Source organism: Rhamphochromis sp. 'chilingali', assembly GCF_963969265.1.
Source record: "Rhamphochromis sp. 'chilingali' genome assembly, chromosome: 6".
Lineage (NCBI taxonomy): Eukaryota > Metazoa > Chordata > Actinopteri > Cichliformes > Cichlidae > Rhamphochromis > Rhamphochromis sp. 'chilingali'.
In genome coordinates this window covers 24203857-24223755 of record NC_137933.1, presented here as the reverse complement: position 1 = coordinate 24223755, position 19899 = coordinate 24203857, and the positions used below count along the sequence as shown (strand labels likewise).

Below are 19899 nucleotides of genomic sequence, written 5' to 3'. Positions count from 1 at the left end.
ATCTTAAAGCTTATGACTGTACGATTGAAAACAGAACAAGTATGGTTTGTTTAGAAGACTGAGGTGACGCAGGTGAAACAAACAAAAAGCGCCCCTTCATTGGTGCATAAAATTCAAATAACAAAGTCCATAAACAAATTCATCTAAATCCAGCAGGGGGGGACAGAAGGAAGCGTGCTAAGGGTAAGCAAACACTGTAACAGAGGACAAAGGTAAGACAGCGTTATTTATACTCACACACTGACCAGAGACACAGCTGGGAGGAAACAAGACACAGGTGGACACAATCAGCACAATCACAGAGGAGGAAGTAAGACTGAACACAAGACAGAGGACAACTAAGTAGCAAAGTAAAACAGGAAGAAAGTAACAATGACTAAAGCGGGAAACTCAATACAGGAAAACTCGATACAGGAAACAGACACAGAAGGAAAGTAGGAGAAAGAACTGAGGAAACTAATAAACTCTGATATAAACAGACCTTTGAAATCACAGGGCATGACATACTGTCCATTCAGACATGGAAGTCTATGAGCTTTTGTTTTTTGTCTTTTTATTCTATGGCCTGTCTTCCTACATATAACCTCCAATTTAAGTTATATTATGGACTTTTATTAGCAAATTTAAAAAAGAATAACTCTCTTAGTTTATGTAAAGGTTTCAATCAGATGAAGACCCTTAATTTTTAAAGGTTATTATATAAGAGCCCCCATAATGCACTTGGCTGTCCTACCTGCGAGAGCAAATAATGAGAGCGAGTGAATAAGAGGGAGAAATCAGATTCCATCTCAATGAAAATTATTTATTTTAAGTCTTTAAAAAAAAAAACCCTACCTCTGCCACTCAATGTGTTTTTTTTCTTCTTCTCACAAAGCAAAACCTCTATCTAAATGTGTTTTAAGTCTAATAACTCCTGTATGTATAACAGGCCTGGCAGGCAGTTATTGTCTCACTGCTTCATGTGAACAGTGGGCTCCTCTTATTAGCCACTCCCTTTGATAAGGCGCACTCCACCTGTCCCAGCCCGAGTAAAAGGACCCGCCCTGCCTGTGAAAGTCCTGCTCTCAGGGCCAGGAGGCGCAAAAGAGCGAAGCAGGTGAAATGTGGCCCGACAGGTCTGATGGGAGTGCAGAGAGACGTAGTCAGTGCAGAGAGGATTGCTGAGTGACTGACAAGCCTGTCAGTCAGGTGGCTTTAGGAGCAGTCTGGCTGGAATTAGGACAATGACATTGTTGTGTTTGTGCTGCTGAGAGCTGGTTTGCACCTGTTCATTTCACTGACTGAGGGGGAACCTCGCAGCCCTGAGGATACCCACTGCAGACGCAGCAGCAGAAGCAGACTTAGAGTGGAATTTCCCTCCTGTTCCCAGGCTGGGGCCGGGGGCGAATGGTCGCTCTGAGAATCTGAGCAGAACTCAGGAAGGAGAGTGAGAGGAAGGGTGGGAGGACAGCCAGAGAGGGAGAGGAAGAGAAGCCAGGAGTGGACATTAGAGGAGACATGCTTCGCTACGGTTCAAGACCAACTGTTTCCACCACCACCACCACAACAGAGGACTCTCCAGAGGCTTTAAGGGAGGTAAGAAGCTCGAGAGAAGCGAGAACACTGAAGATCTCTCTGTCTTTCCCCCCATTTCTCTCTGCTCTCCTCTTCTCTCTGTGTTTTGTCCTGTCCAGTGTTTTTTCCTCCCCTCTTCTGTTTGTCGGCTGTTGCTTTTAACTCTGCCGACACTTGTTTTCCTGTCTGTAAGCAAAGAGATCCATTTTCTCTCTCTCTAACGTTTTCTGACTCTGTTGTAGGATGTGTGGCTCTGTTCACTTACACGAGTGTGTAATGGGAGCTGAGCGTGCAGGAGGCAGAGCTGTCATGTTTATTTGAACAGCTCTCTGATAAAACAGGCCTTTGTACTTGCCCCACGTTTTATTTTATTCCCATGGTCGCCTCATGCAGGTCAACACGTACCGTAATATTTGGTGAAGCACGCTTGTAGGGTCTGCTGAAGAGTTCGGTTTTTTTCTTTGTACTAAATTTCTTATGAAAAACCTCAAAATAGTAAAAAATCAAACAGAGTTCCCACTTTCCATGTATCTGTTTTACTTTTTAACATTTTACTCTGTTTACTCTGTTTTGCATTTACATAAACTTTGTTTGGTGCCCTGTTGCTGCTGTATGTGAATAAGCTCACAGAATTTTTTAGTTGACAGTTCAAGCTTTGCCACAATATCAGAGATATTTAGATCTGAATTTTATTTTTCTTCATGATGACCATCTGTAAATTCCCCTAAATTCAAACATTTGCCTTTTTTGTCTGTGTGTGTTTGTTTTGTTTTCCAGAGGAGAATCAGACGCCTGAGACTGACTCTGTATCCCGGAGAAAATGGAAACAAGGAGCCAAAAACTGAAAAGTCAGACACTGTAAGTTTTGCGTCTCCCTCGGTGTTACCTCCACCCTGTTACTCCGGCCAGAACCGGCTTCAAATCCATACGGTACAATACGTAAAGTTACATTAACTCATTCACTGCCAGCCATTGGCAGTGAATGAGTTAAACCCATTGACTCATGCACTGCAATTGACGGCTATAGACGTCAATGGCAGTGAATGAGTTAAAGAGGAAACGTCATCACACTCGACTCAGTTTGACACTGCTGATCAGAAATAGTGACGTGTGGGAGTAAAAGCACCAATAAAAACCAAACAGAAACCCCTCCCACACACACCTTAATTCATCTTATAAACCATTAAAAGAAAGATGGTGGAAAAGCTGAGATTTATGTGCTTTTTATCATCTGGTCCAGTTATGCAATCATGACAGGAGGGCGTGTGTGTGTGTGTGTGTGTGTGTGTGTGTGTGTGTGTGTGTGTGTGTGTGTGTGTGTGTGTGTGTGTGTGTGTGTGTGTGTGTGTGTGTGTGTGTGTGTGTGAGATAATGCACACACAGCTGTTTTACATTTACTTCAAAGCTCTGCTCCATCTGTGCTCTAACACTCTTCCACAGAACAGAAAATGCTAATAAGTATTAACAGTATTAACTCCAAAGGACGGTAACTAAAACAAACAGCTCATGAGAAATTAATATTTGCCTACCGAGGTGTAGAATTACTCTTAGTCACGTTTAATATTTGCTGGTATGCTCTGTGATCCTGTGAATTATGGCTGAGTCGACGCCGCAGGCTGCGTGGGTGTTTGCTGTTGGTGGCTCTGCCCCGGTCTTTGTTTGTGATCGGAGGCTGATGCCAAAGTTTCAGAGTGAAAGTGCGAGAACTGAGTGCAATGCTTGGGTTAGGTTTAATCTCTGAGGAGAGGTTTTTCCTTGTATGACTGTGCGGTGTGCAGGATCCAGAAACATGATGGCTAGTTTTGAATGAACCTTGTACAACATGTCCACTCTTTCCACCGATAGCACACTGAAGTAATCTCTGAATGTGGCTGCCTTTGGGAGGGTGTGACTGCGACTATAGGAACTGATGACAAAGGACAGTCTGATGAAGTGTGAACACAGAGTGGAGGGAAGCGCACGTGTTTAGAGCTGATGTGCACTTTAGTGTTTGGGAAGGATGCAGATTTGTGCCCTCTGCGAGTGGCAGCCGGTTTGTCCCAGAACAGACATCGGTGACTCCAGCAACAGCGTCAGCATCTGTCTGTGAGATGAAAATGGCAACAAGCGATGTAACGAGTGAAGAGAAGGGTGTTTTTAAAAATAAAAACAGCTGAGTAACAGAGTAACATCACCGCTGCTGGGTGGGATTCATGGCAACACAAACTGGATTTCTGAGACCAATCCAGATGCAGATTTTCTTTACAGTGAGGTATTTCACAATCATCATAAAGCTATCATAAAGATACCACTTTACTCCACACTACCACTCCTGTTTTCTTGTATCATGTGAAAAAAGTTTTCCTATCAGAAAGTATTAGACAACATGTCGCCAGTGACTGCTGCAAGTCTGAAAGCAGTCTTATCATTCCTGAACCCTAATCACCATGAAGTCATCAGCCTCAGTTTCACTGAAGTTCAACAGCAAACTGAAGCTTAAAGTGTACGTGGAACTGCAGCACAGAGTAGAAAACATCAGGCTGGAGCCAGTTAGAGGTTCAAGAGGTTAAAACTTGTGCCTAGTTCATCTGTTCATCATGTTTTCAGTGTGGCGCTTTAAGGTCTCTGCAGGCGCTGCTGTAATTACTGTGTTGTTGCAAAATACCTGCACGTGTTTACACTGGGTACTGATGCTTGTTTTTCAGATAACTATTTGCTCTAGTTACACTATCTTAGATCTTAGATGTCATCACCATGGAAGGTCAAATGAAGGTCAGCAGGAATGTGGTAATGGGGACTGCATCCAGTTAATCAACGAGGAAGGAAATGACCAAAATATCTTTTCTCAAAGATATCCAGCGATACCGTGTTTCAAGAGGAATGCTGGTTCTTCGCTGTGAAGTTAGAAAGGGCGTGTCCTGCAACTCGAGACATCGTGGATTATATCCAACCGGCGACTGCGGCCTAGATGATATGTAGCACATGTGAATCATGACACACGCAGAGGAAGTAAACAGAGAACTGTTACCAGACGATGTTTCTATACCGCCAGCATTGGATTTCATCTCCGTAACAGCCGTAAAGTGAACACGGTTCAGCCCAGTGAGCTACAGTGAGCATCCTCCGTGCTTGTGTGACAAATAAGGAGCTAATCAGGTCAGACGGTGCAGTCATATGATAGAGGAGTGAGTTCATACAAACAAATGACAGTGTTAGATGACAATGCACTGATGCAAGATTATTTTACCGAGCTGTCTCCGAGCATTTTTTTTAACATTTGTGAACAGCTCAAGCTCCTCAAGCAACAGAGGAAAAGTAAGCCAGAGTGCTTCTCCCACAAAACTGACAAAGGGCAGGTAAACACGGACCAGCATGTGGTCAAACATTGTAAAGTTCAAAGCTGAATGGGCAGCACGCAGGGCTTCGTGAAGCGAACTGATAAAGATGGCTGTGCTTCCCTCCCATCTGCTGGAATCCACATCCTCCCGCCTATTAGCAGGCCATTTCTCAACAGCAGGTCCTCTGTAGATTGAGTGGTGCAGAAATGTGAGGCTGGGCTCTGTCCACGAGACCACACTGGCGTCTTTGTTCCTCCTCGCTCGTATCTCTGTGAGATGTGGACACTGATGCCTCTTTTTCTGAGTAGTAGTCCTCAATGAATGACTTCTTTGTGTAGAGACATCTAAAAGATATCAGAATCTGTCTATCTCTAGATCTATCTATAGATCTATAGAAACTATATAATATTCACATACAGTTAAATAAATACTTCAAGAGCGTGTTTACTTGCATTTTTGTTTAGAATCCTGCACTTTAGGCTCACATGAGGCGTGCTGTAGAATATATACAGAAATGATAAAGCTTAATTGAAAATGTTTTGTTTTACACGAATCATGGGTGGCATGGTGGTTCAGTGGTCAGCACTATAGCCTCACAACATGAAGTTATGGGGTTGAACCTGCAGTGTAGTGTTTGAATGTTGAACCTGTGCCTGCGTGGAGTTTGACTGAGTGCTTTGTTTGTACTAAAGACGTGGATGTTAGAATTAGCAATGAACCTAAGAGCAGGCTCCCTGCTTGGATATGCTGTCAAGAGAATGGAAGAATCAATGGAAGGATGGTTGAATGGAAGCCATCCACATCAGTGTTCTTGACCTGTTTTTGTTTTATTTTGCAGACTGAAAATGAAAAAGATGTCAATGGGATGTGGAAGAGGAAGAACGGGCTCATCCAAAGAGAGAGTCCACCTGGCCAGGAGTCACCTCAGCAGGTAGACAAAGCAGCCACTGCTTCATTGAGTGTGCCCTGCGCATGCACCGTGAGGCTGTCATTAATATTGTATTCACACATTCAGCATGAACAGAGGCTCACAGGTGACCGTGGCAAATGCTGTGACCATCACAGTTTAAAGACAGCAGGCGTGTTCAAAGTGTTTCTATTTGTTTTTATTTGTTTCAAGTGATAAACTATGGCAAAGCTAATAAAAAGAGCTGGATCATGCAAAATTTAAACTTGACTTACTTAGATATTCAATTAACATTCAATTCAATTAGAATAACTGACTGCTTAAGTTACATTTGAAGCAGAAGAAAAATCCCTGCAGAGTCTGTTTACAGCTCTTCATCATTTTACACCAAATGTGTGTATATAAGGATATATGACCGCATGCTCGACAGTGTGTTTCTATTTTGGCGCATGTACACTGTGAAGCACTTTATAAATAAAAGTTATCAAGGAAGACCAATTGATAATGAACAAAAGTGTTAGCTGTATTTCTCTTTATCAAGTAAAGCACCTTGCTCTTGAATTACAGCTGAAATACTGATTAAAATGTAGTCTCTGAGCTAAAGTTGTTTTTATTTGTGCCCAGGACTTTTGCTGTGTATTATTTAGTCATTGCATTGTGCCACACTGCTCCTGTGCTGGTGTGCATCTGTTTTCATTGGCTGTTAGAGGCACAATAGACAGAAATGGGCAGCAGCTCATGTCCTGGGTTGCAGAAACACGACACCTTCGATGCACTCTGCACCATTTTTTAGCTGCACATTGCCAACTTCCTATTTCCACTGCACAGCAGCGTGGGCGCTGAAATACTTGATCACTTGCACATATGTATGCATGTGCATGTACATGCAGACTCATGCAGTGCATCTGTAAGTGTGCACACAAACACAGAGACACCATGCCAGCATAAGCCTGCCTCAGCGGTAGGTAGCTACAGAAACCTGACCGGCACAATCCTGTCTCCCTCAGCACCTCGGAGACATGACCAATGGGGTGCCAGAGACCTCGCTGCAGCATCATGGGCCCAAAGTGTATGGTGTAGTGCAGAGGACAGGCTCAGATAGACAGGAGGTGCTGGCACGCGAGTGGACAACCAGTCACCTACAGGATGAGATGAGATACATCAGGGAGGTGAGGAAAGACTGAGCCTTCAGGCCAATCATTCTTTTGCCATCACATCATCCATACAAGGCAGAGTGGGTTTCTGTTTAGATGATATCTGTGTTTTCCTGGTTTCTGTTTGCAGGTGAGAGATTCTCTTGAAAAGGTTAGAGAGCGGATGTACGGACAGTTTGGAGGAATGCAGCAATCAATGCAGAAGCTTTCGCAGGAACTCAGGGTAAAGATTATGACAACACCATGTGACCGGATGCACTGACATTCCTCATCAAACTCTGACCTGTAAAGCTGTGCATAAATCTGAAAAAAGCTGTGTGCCACGTGTTTCTGCAGGCTGCCAATGCACACAAGAGGAGTCTAGAGTCAGAGGTTAAGATCCGCACGGCAGCCATGGAGAACTTTGATCAGATGAACAGTTCCCTCATATCTGCTAACCTCACCTTGCAGGTAACAAATCAAAGTCACCAAACACTCCGAAGACATTTTCTTTTCTTTTTTTACTCCGGCTGTTACAAAAAGTCTTCACTGGCTAAAATAAGTTCCCTTTGCAGAAATCCCTTCTGGACGACTGTCAGAAGAGAGTGAGCTCGAGAGACGATGTGAAAAGTTTGCGGAGCACCTATGAGAAAACACAACAACAGCTCAGAGACAAGGAGCGTGAGCTGGCTGCAGTACAGGCTGAAAACCAAACTCTCAGGCTTCAGGTAGTCCCGCAAACACAAACTCTTTCTGTGGGAATGAACATGAATCCACGTGTGTCCACAGATGAAAAAAACCCCCAAAACTTTACAGTGGAAGTGGCTGCTTCTAATGCCACAAGGCCACGAGACCGAGATGTCAGCATGGCCAAAATAAATGGGTGGAATTCAAAATTTTCCCTCAAGTTTTGTGCAAGTGCTACTTTGTGTATGTTTAAAGGGACAGTGAAGTGCTCAGCTGTCCTGTAACAAAGTGGTCTGATGAGTCAGTAAGAGTGATGGAAGGACAGGACGTTTAGGACTTCATGACCCCTACCAACAGTGAATAAATCAATAAATGAAAGAACATTTTTCTATCTCTGCAGCAGGTAACATTAAAATCCAGCTTTACCGATCATCATCACAGTTCCTGAAGTTTTGAGAAACCATCTCCCGTCCTATTTTTTTTTTTTTAAAGTTTTAATTTACATTAGAAAGCAGAGAGTCCAGCTTTCAAATCACTGTGTGATCTGAGACACAGCAAACTTTTATCGAGCAGCTCTGTTAACATATCATATTGCTGCGGAACAGAAACACATCAGCTGCATCTGCATCTTCTACCCTGAGCAGAATGTGGCCTAATCAGCTGAGCAAAGTGCTAATTTTTGCTATGCTGTGGACTGTCCAGGCGGAGTCTTCACGGGAGGCCAACGATAAGGCGCTAAAGGAGCTCTCGGAAAAGCTAGAGAAAGAGTATGAGGAAAAGCTGCTGGAAGAACAACGCAGGCACAGGGAGGAGATTGAAAACCTACAGGTCTGCATTCTTTGGTCCTTATTCATACATACATCACACTTTGTTTTTGTTTTTATTTTGACAGCAGAAACCAAACCTATTGACGTAGATTACCTAAGGAAATAACTGTACACAATTTACAAATAAAAAAGTTACAAAATTCTTGACAATGAGGCAAGCCTAAGCTGAGAGAAGAGTGGCAGACATATTTCTGTTTGCACAGGCCCAACTCGATGAGTACATCAGACGACTGGAGGAAGCGGAGAGAAACATCAAAATCGCAGAAGCCAAGATTGCAGAGAGGGACCAGAGGATCATGGAAGTGGAGCGTCTCCTGGACTGCATGGGAAAAGTAAGTCAAAAATGTAACGTATGTATATGTCTTCCTGTTCCCTTGACCCTTGAACAAAATTGTGTAAAACAAAAATTACACAATACTTTGAGGGATCTGTCATATATCAGTCAAATGTTTAGGAAACGATGAAGATGATACTTCTTAAATGTACAAAAGCAACCTTCTGTAAAAGGTTATGACCGTATACATGTGCACGTAGTGGAGTTCAGTCCATGTTTACTGCAAACAACATAACACTTGGCCAGCTGCAAAAACACCTAGGACCCACTACTTTAAAACCACATGCCTGATACCGAGGTTTCCCTACAGTTCAAACCGGTTGGGCACGGGACCACTGGGGGCGCCAGCAGTCAATCCTTTGACTCCTGTGGACTGTGGGGTGGGGCCTCCATGGATTGGGATTGCTGCCTTGCTTTAGTTGATGATCAAACTGATAGGGATTGTTGGAGTTTGGAGTGTTTTCCTGCCAGGAGAATCTTTTCAGGTGGATGTTACGTGCCAAAGTTCCCCATCAGGACCCTGTAATCTAAGGAGACGACCGATGTCAGTGATTTTACTTCCCAAAAAGACTCAAACTTTTGAGTATTAGGATTTTCATTCAGCCATAGGAAAACAGATAAAATGTTGTGATTTCCACAGGAGAAGAGCCAACTGGAAGAGCAGCTGAAGGACTGCGAACAGCGCCTACGCCTGATGGAGGTGACGGACAGAACTGACGAAACTGTAGCCAAAAGGTACAAATTAAAGTCCAGATAGAAAATTTAAGCTGCGCGTGAATCTGAAGGCTCTATTACAGCCCTTTCTCTAAAAGTGGATAAAACTTCGCCAAGACTGCATTAGATGTGAGGAAGTTCTTTGTCTTTGGTTTGTTTTCTCAAACATCAAGGATAAACTTTCATTCTTGGTGCAGAGATCTTAAACAAGGAGCTGCAAACACACAGGATGCATGATAAACCCCACCTCAGACAGCACATCCAACAATAATACTGAGAAATAATTGAATAGGATGGGATAATAATTAAAAAAAAAAACATGTTAGTTTTTGTGTAAAAGTTCAGCTTAAAATTCTTTCGTACGTTTACCTAAAGTGCAGACCTGAAAGGTTTTTTCAAGTCAGCTAAGAACCTTCATAACACTTTTTCTTGAAGCCTGAAGCAGAGCGGCTTACGCTTGGCCCTTTAAACCAGTTGAGCAAGATGCACTTTGGAGCAGGATGTTTATAGCATTGCAGGCAGATTAATTACCTAGAAGGGAAAAAAGTGCATAACTTTTTCATCGATGTTTGCAAATGAATCAGGGTGCTAGAGTCGTATTTCCTTCATATGTGGGACTACATCGTGGTTGTTTTTTAGGTCCAAAGAGCTGGAAGGTGAAGCAGGTGATCTCCGCGAGAGGATCAAACACTTGAACGACATGGTGTTCTGTCAACAGAGGAAGGTCAAAGGAATGATTGAGGAGGTGAGTAGGATTTATTTATCTGTATGTAGACCATGGATTCAACTCCTCTGTTCCACTGTTTTGATAGTGGGAGTGTCTCATACATTTACACAAGTAGCCTGTTTACCATTAAAACCATGGATCAATGTCAATGCACACAAGGAACGGAGAACTTCACTGCACAGAGTCAATAAAGGGCGGGACGTCATGCTAACGGGGTGAATTCATGTTCATAATTTTGATGGGAAGGGGTTGGAGATAAAGGGGCATTATTTGTCTTCACTGAAGTATTTCAGTTATTCATTGCCTTCATTTCTATGTATGGAAAAACCGAGATTAGATAACGACTCTAGTTAAGTTTGCTGTGAACTGGATTTTCCATTTCTGTTTTCCCTGTAAATTATATAATGTTTTTAAAATGCTTATCTTTTTGAATTTGTGAAGGTCGAATCTCTGCGAGCTCAAGTTGCTCAGAAGGACATGTTCATCTCTGAGCTTCTGGACAGGATTGCAATAGTGGAGTGTGAGGTAGGATGAGACTGGTGTGCTTTCTGTGTGTTTTAATAACTGGTGGTGGGGTGTGATAATCTGCTTCATGGCTTCAGATGATCACATGGGCTTCTGACCACTGAATAACTGAATAACTGTGTTAATCCCCCTCTACTGCTTGTTGCTGCAAGCGTCAGGTCATTTTTTTCATGCAAAGTGACGATAGTCTTTTGCATGTAACTGACCTGATATTTCTTGTTTCCTGTTTTCCTTTTCCTAGAATAATGAATTAGAAGACAAGCTCAAGTATTTTATGTCCACACAGAATAAGACGCGAGAGGTTTTGGAAACCAGAGAGAAAGGAGTAGGCTGTGATCTGCTCCCCAGGTAGGATTGTGATACTAAGTAGCATTGGGTTGTGTTTTCTTGATTAGGAGGTGTTTTCTCACTCTGGTGTCTGACTGTGCTTCTGCAGACATGAAACACAGAGGTATGATGTTGAACCTGTTCAGTGTGAACCAACTCATCTCTTTCCCATCCAACCCCCATCACCTGATCATCCTCTATCACCTGTGAAACTCCCATCACCCACCGAACCACTGTCACCGACACAGCCTTTGTCACCCACTCATCCTCTATCACTTAGACCAAGCCCTTCCTCCATAGCGCCCTCATCCCTGGCACAACCCTCATCATCACCTCCCATTCAACATCCATCGATCTCTCTAACACTGCCCACTCAGCCAAGGACGTTTAAGCTTAATAACCCTCCCCCCAGCAGGCTACATTCAAGTTTACTAAGGTACACTCCTGTCCAGTACAGCCGCTTCCTGGATTCCAGACCCTCACAGGAGCATGGGACATTCTCCTACATCCACCCATCTGAGTCTGAAGCTGGTGTCAGTCCGGTCCAGCCTGGAGAAGACGAATTGGACGCACAAACAAGCAGAGGCACACCCTCCATACAAGAAGAGTCCACTTCATCCCCGCCCTCTTCTCAACCACGATCAGGAGTGCGAGTTTATACGCCGTTCATGAAACTTATGGAAATGACAGCAAAGATAAACATAGATTAAAGTTAAGTAGCAGTCCTGGAAAATGCATGAGCCAAGACTTAAATAAGGAGAGTCAATGAAGCTATGAAGCCATTTAACTTAGTATAATTACTGAAAACAGGGTTAACAAGTAACGCACAAACTTCTTTTCATAAGCAACAAAATCAAAAATAACATTTTATCAAACTGGGAGTGAAAAAAAAAACTGGAAATTAAAAGAAACTCACGGAAGTCATTGTCCCCAGTTACAAACTAGTTTGATCCAGATTCCCTGTCAGATGATAGCTTAGTTTCCATGTGGATGACAACATGAGTGAACAGTTTAATTACTTTTCTTTAAACCTGTTGACAGTTGGATTTTATTTTGTGTTTCCTCTCTCTTTTTGTATCAGTGCTAAGTACAGAGCTAACCTGTATGTCAACAGTAAATATGTAGGTAAAGCTAAATAATAGTATCCTCTAACTCAGTCTGCGTATGCTGGGAAAGAGACAAGCGTATTAAAAAACTGGTTGGAGTAGTGCAGTAGTAACATCCTTTATTATTCTCTTACTTGAGCTTAACATTTACGTACTATATGGACCATAAAATTGTCAAATTGTTCACAGCAAATTGTAAAAAATAACAGTCTTAAAAACAAGTTTTAATAATGTAATATGATAACATACTCTGTGTTGGTATATAACATAGAGTAACGTTAACTTTAGGATTGAAAGTGAAAAAGTGGTGATGTAAAGTCAGGTTAGCCATTAAAACATCAGCTAGTGTGCTTCAAGAATACCGCTGACTCAGAATACATATGCAAAATAATAATATGTAAATAAACTACGTGGACAGAACTACCGACCTAGCTGCACATTACTCACGGTCTGATATCCCCGTGTTGATGTTGTTATCATCATAATAATGTTGATCCAGCATCAACATTACACCTGACCAATGACGTTGGAGCATTCAGTGAGCCAAGCATTAGCTTAGAATTTAGCCACATTCTAAGCTAATGCTAAACGGCATTAGCCAACCTAACTTGATAATGCCAGTTGGATAACAGCCAACCTAACTTGATAATATATTTATTACATTGCATAACTTTATAAAGAATATAGTTAATAAAACACACAACGTTTTATATAAACAAAAGAATCCCCCCCTCCTCTTTTATCAACAAAGTGAATGGTCAGTTGCAATGTTGATCCTGGACCAAGATTATTATGATAATGCAGGGACAACACCAACACTGGGATATCAGACACAACACAACACACAGCACACCTGCAGGAGCTGCTCTGCCATGTAAACCCATGCAACGGGAGCATTAAAGTGTGCTCTTTGGAACAACCAATTCTTTGTAAATACAGACTGCCTGGCCAGGCATTTGACTTTATACAACTGAATTCTAGTATTAATAAGAATTGTCTAATATTTTTGTCCATATAGTGAAAGTAAGAGGGTTACTTATGCAGTCAGAGCTGTTAATATTAACTAGACCAAAGAGTGGAATTTTTTCCCTTAAACTTCTATTGTCTTTGGTCAATTTTTATTTATTTTTACAAATATTCTTTTAAAAATGTACTAACACAAGAATCCGTTTTAAATCATTTTAAAGCTGGCACATCCATGTCAGTAATATCTCACTCATTTATGTCGGAGATAATGATTTTTGGCCAGTGAAGCAAAAAAAGTCTTATGTGGGTTTCTGTCCCATGTTTGCACATAGCTCTAATAATGATAAAAGTAGCTTGATGTAGGATGTAAATGATGTGATGCTATGTAAAAAATATTTTTCTAACTGATATAATATGGAATATATTTCTTTTGTTTACAGTGAATCTATTCTATTCATGTTGCTCACTGAGCTATGAGCGTTCAGTCCTATATGAAGGTCGATATGGTTATTGCGTGTATTTTCCTATCATTTTATATGTGGTCTGTACAAATTAAACATATGATATTTTGTTACTGTCAATAATATAATATTTATTACCATGCTTTGTGCCTTTGTGACAGCCTACTCTGTGATCCTGGTGGTGAAAGGAAAGCTATTTTAATTGGAAGCAGGGTAATGTGGTAAAATAGGACGTGGTAAATTCTTGAGAAATCTGTTATTAACGATATTAACTTTAATGAGGTGACTGCCGTTCCTGAGCCACTGGCACAAGTGTTATCCAGGTGTTGTCTGTACTGCCACAGCTGTGTTTGAAATAGTTTTATGATGTGCCTTTTCCTCGTTGATACATATAATACTACGATTAATGATGAGAGGCCAGCATCTGTTTGGATAATAAAGACTGTGCAAATGATCCTGAATGTGTCACAAGATGGCTGCGCTTACAAGAAAGAGGTTTTGTGTTTTCTCAGCCAAGAACAACTACAATTTCATTTTCTGTTTTTGAGAAAGGAGAATTTAAAAAATAATAATAATAAAACAAACAAAGAGTGATGTTTTGTTTAAGTGGTGAAGAAAGCTAATACTGCAAAATACCATCTAGTGCATGATCTGCGAGCAATAAATGAAATCACTGAAATGATGCCACCAGTAGTAAATCCCCACACTATACTGAATCCAGTCACTCCAAAAGAACAATGGTTCTCAGTGATACACTTATCAAACGCTTTTTTCTCAGTGCCTTTACACCCCGACTCATAACACCTGTTTGGCTTCACTTTTGAGGGACAGAGCCCTCACCTGAGAGGGTGTGCCTCTCAGGTGAGGGCAGACAAAGAGCGATTCAGAAGACCCTTATGAAAAGAATATCGAGGGAACAGTTTACCCTGCCCGGGATAGGGTTACCGGGGCCCCGCCCTGGAGCCAGGCCTGGGGAGGGTGCCCGAGGGCGAGCGTCTGGTGGCCGGGCCTTAGTCCATGGGGCCCGGCCGGGCACAGCCCGAAGAGGAGACGTGGGCCCATCCTCCCGCAGGCCCACCACCCGCAGGAGGCGCCATAGGGGTCGGGTGCATTGTGTGCCGGGTGGCGGCCAGGAGCGGAGGCCCTGGCGGACTAACCCCCGGCTGCCAAGACTGGCAAACCTTTCTAATAAATCTAATTATTTTCACATTCTTTTAACTCAAAAGTATGACTCAAACTAAAACTACATACTGATTATACAAGAAGTATGATGTGGCCTACAGCAGTATCATGATTCACTCATTTTGATTACAGGTACAATGTAATATATAACGGCATAATAATCTCACAACTGCTACAAGCACATTTGCCTTTCTTAACACACGCGAGAGAAAGGCAACTGTTAAGAAAATGCCCTTTTGGGTGAGACAGGCCCACAGGCCCTGCATGCAAGCGTACTAACACACATACATGCAATGAAGAACAGCTTACACTACAGCACACACTATACATGCGCCTATATCTCTCATTGGTGTTAAAGCAGGGAAAACTTAACAGAGTTTTGTTATCAAATGCTGAATTTATCCACTGCTGACATTTAACTCTTCAGCTTGACAATAGGTGAAACGTTTGTGAAAACAGAGAAGAAAAAATAAAGATCGAGAGAGTCTGGTATGACCAAGCAGTAATCAGACAATAAATTTAGTTGGTAATACAATGAATTGTGAGATGTTTTCTGTTTGATTGATGCAACACAAATAATTTACTGTATGAAGGAAATTCTCTTTTGTGATAATATTTTGAATGTGCATTTCAGTTGACCTGTCAACTTAGCGCATTATAAGCTGATATGCAAATTAGTTGGTTGATACTAGATTTGGAAAAATGACTGGATTATAAAATAAGGGTTGAGATTAGTTTCTTATTTCTAGTGTGTGGAGGAAGGTTTTATCATGGCACACATCTGTTTACATGAGAGGAAACTCCTTATGTGATATGACATTTAGCAATTTGCAAATGTGCAGCACATCAGAAGGATGACTCTGAAATTACAAAGGGAAACAATTTTGCTGACAAAGCTGCAAAAGCAGCAGCCATAGCAACCACAGTCTTATTAACAACTCATGAAAACCACACCATTCCACTATCTGTACTGCAGGACGAACAAAAAGCAGCACCACCAAAAGAACCAAAACAATGGCTGAAACACGGAGCAGTACTGGACACTGATGACATAATGAAAATAGCAGGAAAACCCATTCTTCCCAAATCATTGCACAAAACAGCCGCTCTAGTGAGCCATGGTTTGAGCAATGTCTCAACAGGAGGGATGATCTGAGGGATGGTCTTTATAATAAACCGACAATTCTACACTATAAATTTTGAAACTTCAGCAAAAGAATACGTGAGAACATGTATGACCTGCCAAAAACACAATACCCAAGGTAACTTAACGGTGTGTTCACACCGAACGCGATAGACGCACATTTGCACCTCAATGCGTGTCCAAGAAAAATCCATCGCGCCTCAAAATTGCATATTTTGACACGCGTGAACCGGAAATGTGGGAGGGATGTGGGAGGAAGTTGTGCCAGACCAGTATCTTTGCTAGATGGCAGCTGTCGAGCTAGCATTTGAAGAGAGAGTCTACGTTCTCTATTTACTGTGGAGAGCAGAGCAGCGGCGTTAAGGACGTCCTCGCCGTACCTGGGTCCATCAGATCCTCCAGACACGTGAGCAGTTTGGTGAGTTTCACCACTTGTTCCAGGAGCTGCGCCTGGATGATTTTAGCGATATCACCGTCTTTCACTCGTACAGTTTGAGGACCTGCTGTCCTGCATCGGTCCTAGAATTGCCCGCCTAGACACCAACTACAGGCGCTCAATCCCACCTGCAGAGCGCCTGTCCATCTGGTTAGTAAAAGTGTTTACTACGGTAGTCCTTTATTGATAAGACCAAAAAGAGGACATTTTCCTACACCACCCATTTCATACAATTCACATGGACTTCACTGAATTGAATGAGTGTGATGGCTCAAAATACGCTCTAGTAATTATAGATGTTTTCTCAAAATGGTCAGAAATCTACCCAGTGAAAAAAGCAGACGCAATCTCAGTTGCAAACATATGGTATTCCTACTCTGATAAGATCAGATAATGGAACCCATTTTGTAAATGATGTGATCAGCAAAGTATCTGAAGCACTAGGTTTTAGTTTAAAACACCATTGTGCCTACCACCCACAGAGTGCAGGATTAGTGGAAAGAACAAATGGCACTATAAAACAAAGGCTCAGGAAAACAATGGAAGAAACTGGCAGACCATGGCCAGAATGTGTAGGCCTAGTCAAAATGTGGATGAGAATAACACAAGGAAATAACAAACTGTCCCCATTTGAAATTATACATGGGCGACCTTTTCCACTACCAGTTACTAGCGAGCCACTAGATAAATCAGTCTGTGAAACCACTCTGGCAGATTGGATGACTCAATTGTTGACAAACAGAGATGTTGTTTTGAACAATAAACTGCCGCAAGATTCTTCTTCTATTTCCTGCAGGTTGAAGCCAGGTGACTGGATCCTTGTCCGAGTACTCCAAGGAAAAATTGGAGCTCGCCACGGTGGGAGGGTCCATACCAAGTGCTTCTGACCACTCCAACTGCCTGCAAAATAGCGGAAAGACCTTCCTGGATACACCAAAGCCACCGCAAGAAAGTTGAGGTCCCAGAGGATTCCACTTCCTTCACAGAAATCAACTAGTAAGGGAAAGTTTCACCCTCGCTTGGTTGCTTCAGTGTTGAGGGTAAAGTGCTGATTGAGCATTGCTCGCACTTCCACCTCCAGCCATTGACCAACTCTAGGGTAACCAAGTAGTAGAGTGTGTAGTACGCAGCCATGGGAAGGTGGACCCTCTTGGTTACCTTGACTACGACGCTCACCCTTACAGGCCCCCAGCTGATGCCGACAACAGCTGAACCATGAGGCAGACTGAAAAGATGGACGCACGACAACTCCCACCTAAGAGACATGACACAAGACCACATCCACCCTTGGATGAATAATGCCTGGTACGACAGGACCAGGGCAGAATCGGAAAATGCAGACTGTTATGTCTGTTCTTATATGCCCAGCACGTCGACACACCCTACACTATATGGAGGGTTACAAGAAAATCACCATTGAAGACATTGGACTTGATAACGAGCATGTGATCAACTTTTCTGGATCAACTTCAATGTGACAACCTGGAATACAGCCATCCATTTCCCAGTGTTCTTGGACCAAACTCCAGGGAAGAACCACTCCATGTGCTATAAACAAAACAAAGGTAACAGGCCACTTGGAAACATCACTAACTGCAACCGGGCCGCTGGAGGAGGAGAAGGTGCCCCTGTGAACACGACTGGACCATCTAATGGCACATACTGAGTGCAAGGCATCACCTGGCAATGTGGACAACGGGCATGTTTCATACTGCCCCCAGGCTGGACAGGAACATGTGCTCCCACATTCCTGTCAAACCACACTTTTAGGATGACCGCAGTAAACACCACTTCTACAGTACGCCGGAAAAGAAGATCAACACTCCCTGAAATTCAACCACATGACCCAATATGGGGGAGCGACGTACCCGAGGAATTCAAATTATGGACTACCGGACAGAAAGTACTCCATTCATTGTTCCCCTGGGTGGGAACCGGAAAAAACATGCTGAGGATTGAAACTCTGGACTACAGTTTTGGACTTTTCTTGAACGCTTCGTGCAAGATTAATAAACAGCAGAATCAGGAAATCAATGCATTACGAATTGCAGTGATTCAACATCGAGTAGCTCTGGACATGATACTAGCAGAAAAAGGGGGACTTTGCGTCCTCTTCAACAACACCTGCTGCACTTACATACCAGACAATGTACACTCATCAAACATGACTGACGCCCTGAACGCCTTGAGACAGATCCAGCAGGCCCAAAATCAGGATTATGTAAGTAATGCAAGTGACTGGTTTTCTTGGCTTTACACTGGCTCCTGCTACAGGTGCTAAAAAGACTACTCATTGGAGTTGGAACATTTTCACTTTTATTTTGTGTTTTTGTAACATGTATCCTGCCATGTCTAAAACTCATGATTAACCGCATAATTGTATCCACTGTTGCTGCATACACAGCCGTGACAAATGATGATGATGATGACCCCGACCTGTTAGAACATGAAGACTTTGTGTGATTAATGATGATGTGACAGAAAATGTACGACAAGATATTACATACTGATATCTCACTTAAAAGTTATACGTGACAACGGGAGGGAATGTCAATGGAAAATTGTACTTAGTAGTCAGTATAAGCTTTTAATGATATAAGTGTACATGTGATAGAATACTGCATGATGACCTTTTTATTACTTAGAACTGATTGGTCTTTATAAAACCTGTTCATATATTTTTATCTGAATCTTCCCACAGTGATAGTAAGAAGCTGAACAAGCAGTTCTGAGCTCTTACCAGGAAAAAGGGCTGCTTCCCACATTCCAACACACACACACACAATCACATACGCACATGCTCACGTATCAACATTCCACTGAACAAATGTATTCATTATTGTATTACTTTTCTTGTGTATAAATAAAGACAAGTGCAAGAACAGAGCGCACATCACAGGGCCCCCACTCTGGTGTGAGCGCTCTGTGACTGGCCTTGCAAGTAGAAACTGCAGCGTGTGTCTTTCTACTCTCTGACTCTCAGCTGAAGAAGTGTCTTTTAGAATGAATCTCTTGACAGGACTAAAAAAATAAAACTTAATGTTTACTTTAATTACAATTGATTAACAAAGATAAGCGTGAAAAAAGAAGCATTTCTCTTTTTGACAATATCTGGGATACTTGAGAAATAGGTCTTGGAATAATACATTCAGGAAAAAATGGAAAACTTTAAACTTTGACTTAGAGTCTGAACTCTAAAGGTAAAGTCTGCAGAGACTTTGTTCCAACGGCACAGCTGCAACCAAAACTGACTTTGAACTTTGACACAGGCTGGAGAGGACACAGCTGTGTTTGGGTCATTCATTGTCAGTTGAGCTGAGTGAGAAGTGGATCGGAAAACATCCGGACAGGAAATGCAGCTGTGGAAAATCTGAGACACCAGCCCAGTCCAGACTGTCTGTACTGATCGCGCTGCTAAGAGAGAAAGCTCTTGCATCCAGGCTGGTTACCACGTTTGACCGGGAGAGGGCAGCAAAGAAGCTTCATAGTCTTTGTAGGGAAGAGGTGTGTTACCGTGTCCCGTACAGTGGGGGCGACAGAGGGCTATTTTTT

At 42.4% G+C, this 19899-nt stretch overlaps 1 protein-coding gene across 2 annotated transcripts; it reads left to right on the top strand.

Moving 5' to 3' along the window:
* Positions 1-1126: 1126 nt before the first annotated feature.
* On the top strand, positions 1127-14743 carry myzap (myocardial zonula adherens protein). 2 transcript variants are annotated; one of them, XM_080884627.1, is made up of 14 exons: positions 1127-1575; positions 2332-2412; positions 5710-5802; positions 6786-6947; positions 7063-7155; positions 7269-7382; positions 7487-7639; positions 8301-8426; positions 8629-8757; positions 9400-9494; positions 10113-10218; positions 10642-10725; positions 11012-11073; positions 11162-14743. In XM_080884627.1, the coding sequence occupies exons 1-14, from the start codon at positions 1498-1500 to the stop codon at positions 11760-11762; spliced, it is 1977 nt and encodes a 658-aa protein (XP_080740753.1). In that variant the 5' UTR covers positions 1127-1497; the 3' UTR covers positions 11763-14743. The 2 variants fall into 2 exon arrangements, with proteins under 2 accessions (XP_080740753.1, XP_080740752.1); XM_080884626.1 differs by having other exon boundaries at positions 10967-11073.
* The last annotated feature ends 5156 nt before the right edge of the window (positions 14744-19899 follow it).

What these genes read in the sequence shown, in the direction of transcription:
- myzap (XM_080884626.1), top strand. Translation starts at nt 1,498, where the DNA reads ATGCTTCGCTACGGTTCAAGACCAACTGTTTCCACCACCACCACCACA. An exon ending in AGGAGATTGAAAACCTACAG is followed by an intron (nt 8,427 to 8,628) that starts GTCTGCATTCTT and finishes CTGTTTGCACAG; the next exon opens with GCCCAACTCGATGAGTACAT. An exon ending in TTGCAATAGTGGAGTGTGAG is followed by an intron (nt 10,726 to 10,966) that starts GTAGGATGAGAC and finishes TCCTTTTCCTAG; the next exon opens with AATAATGAATTAGAAGACAA.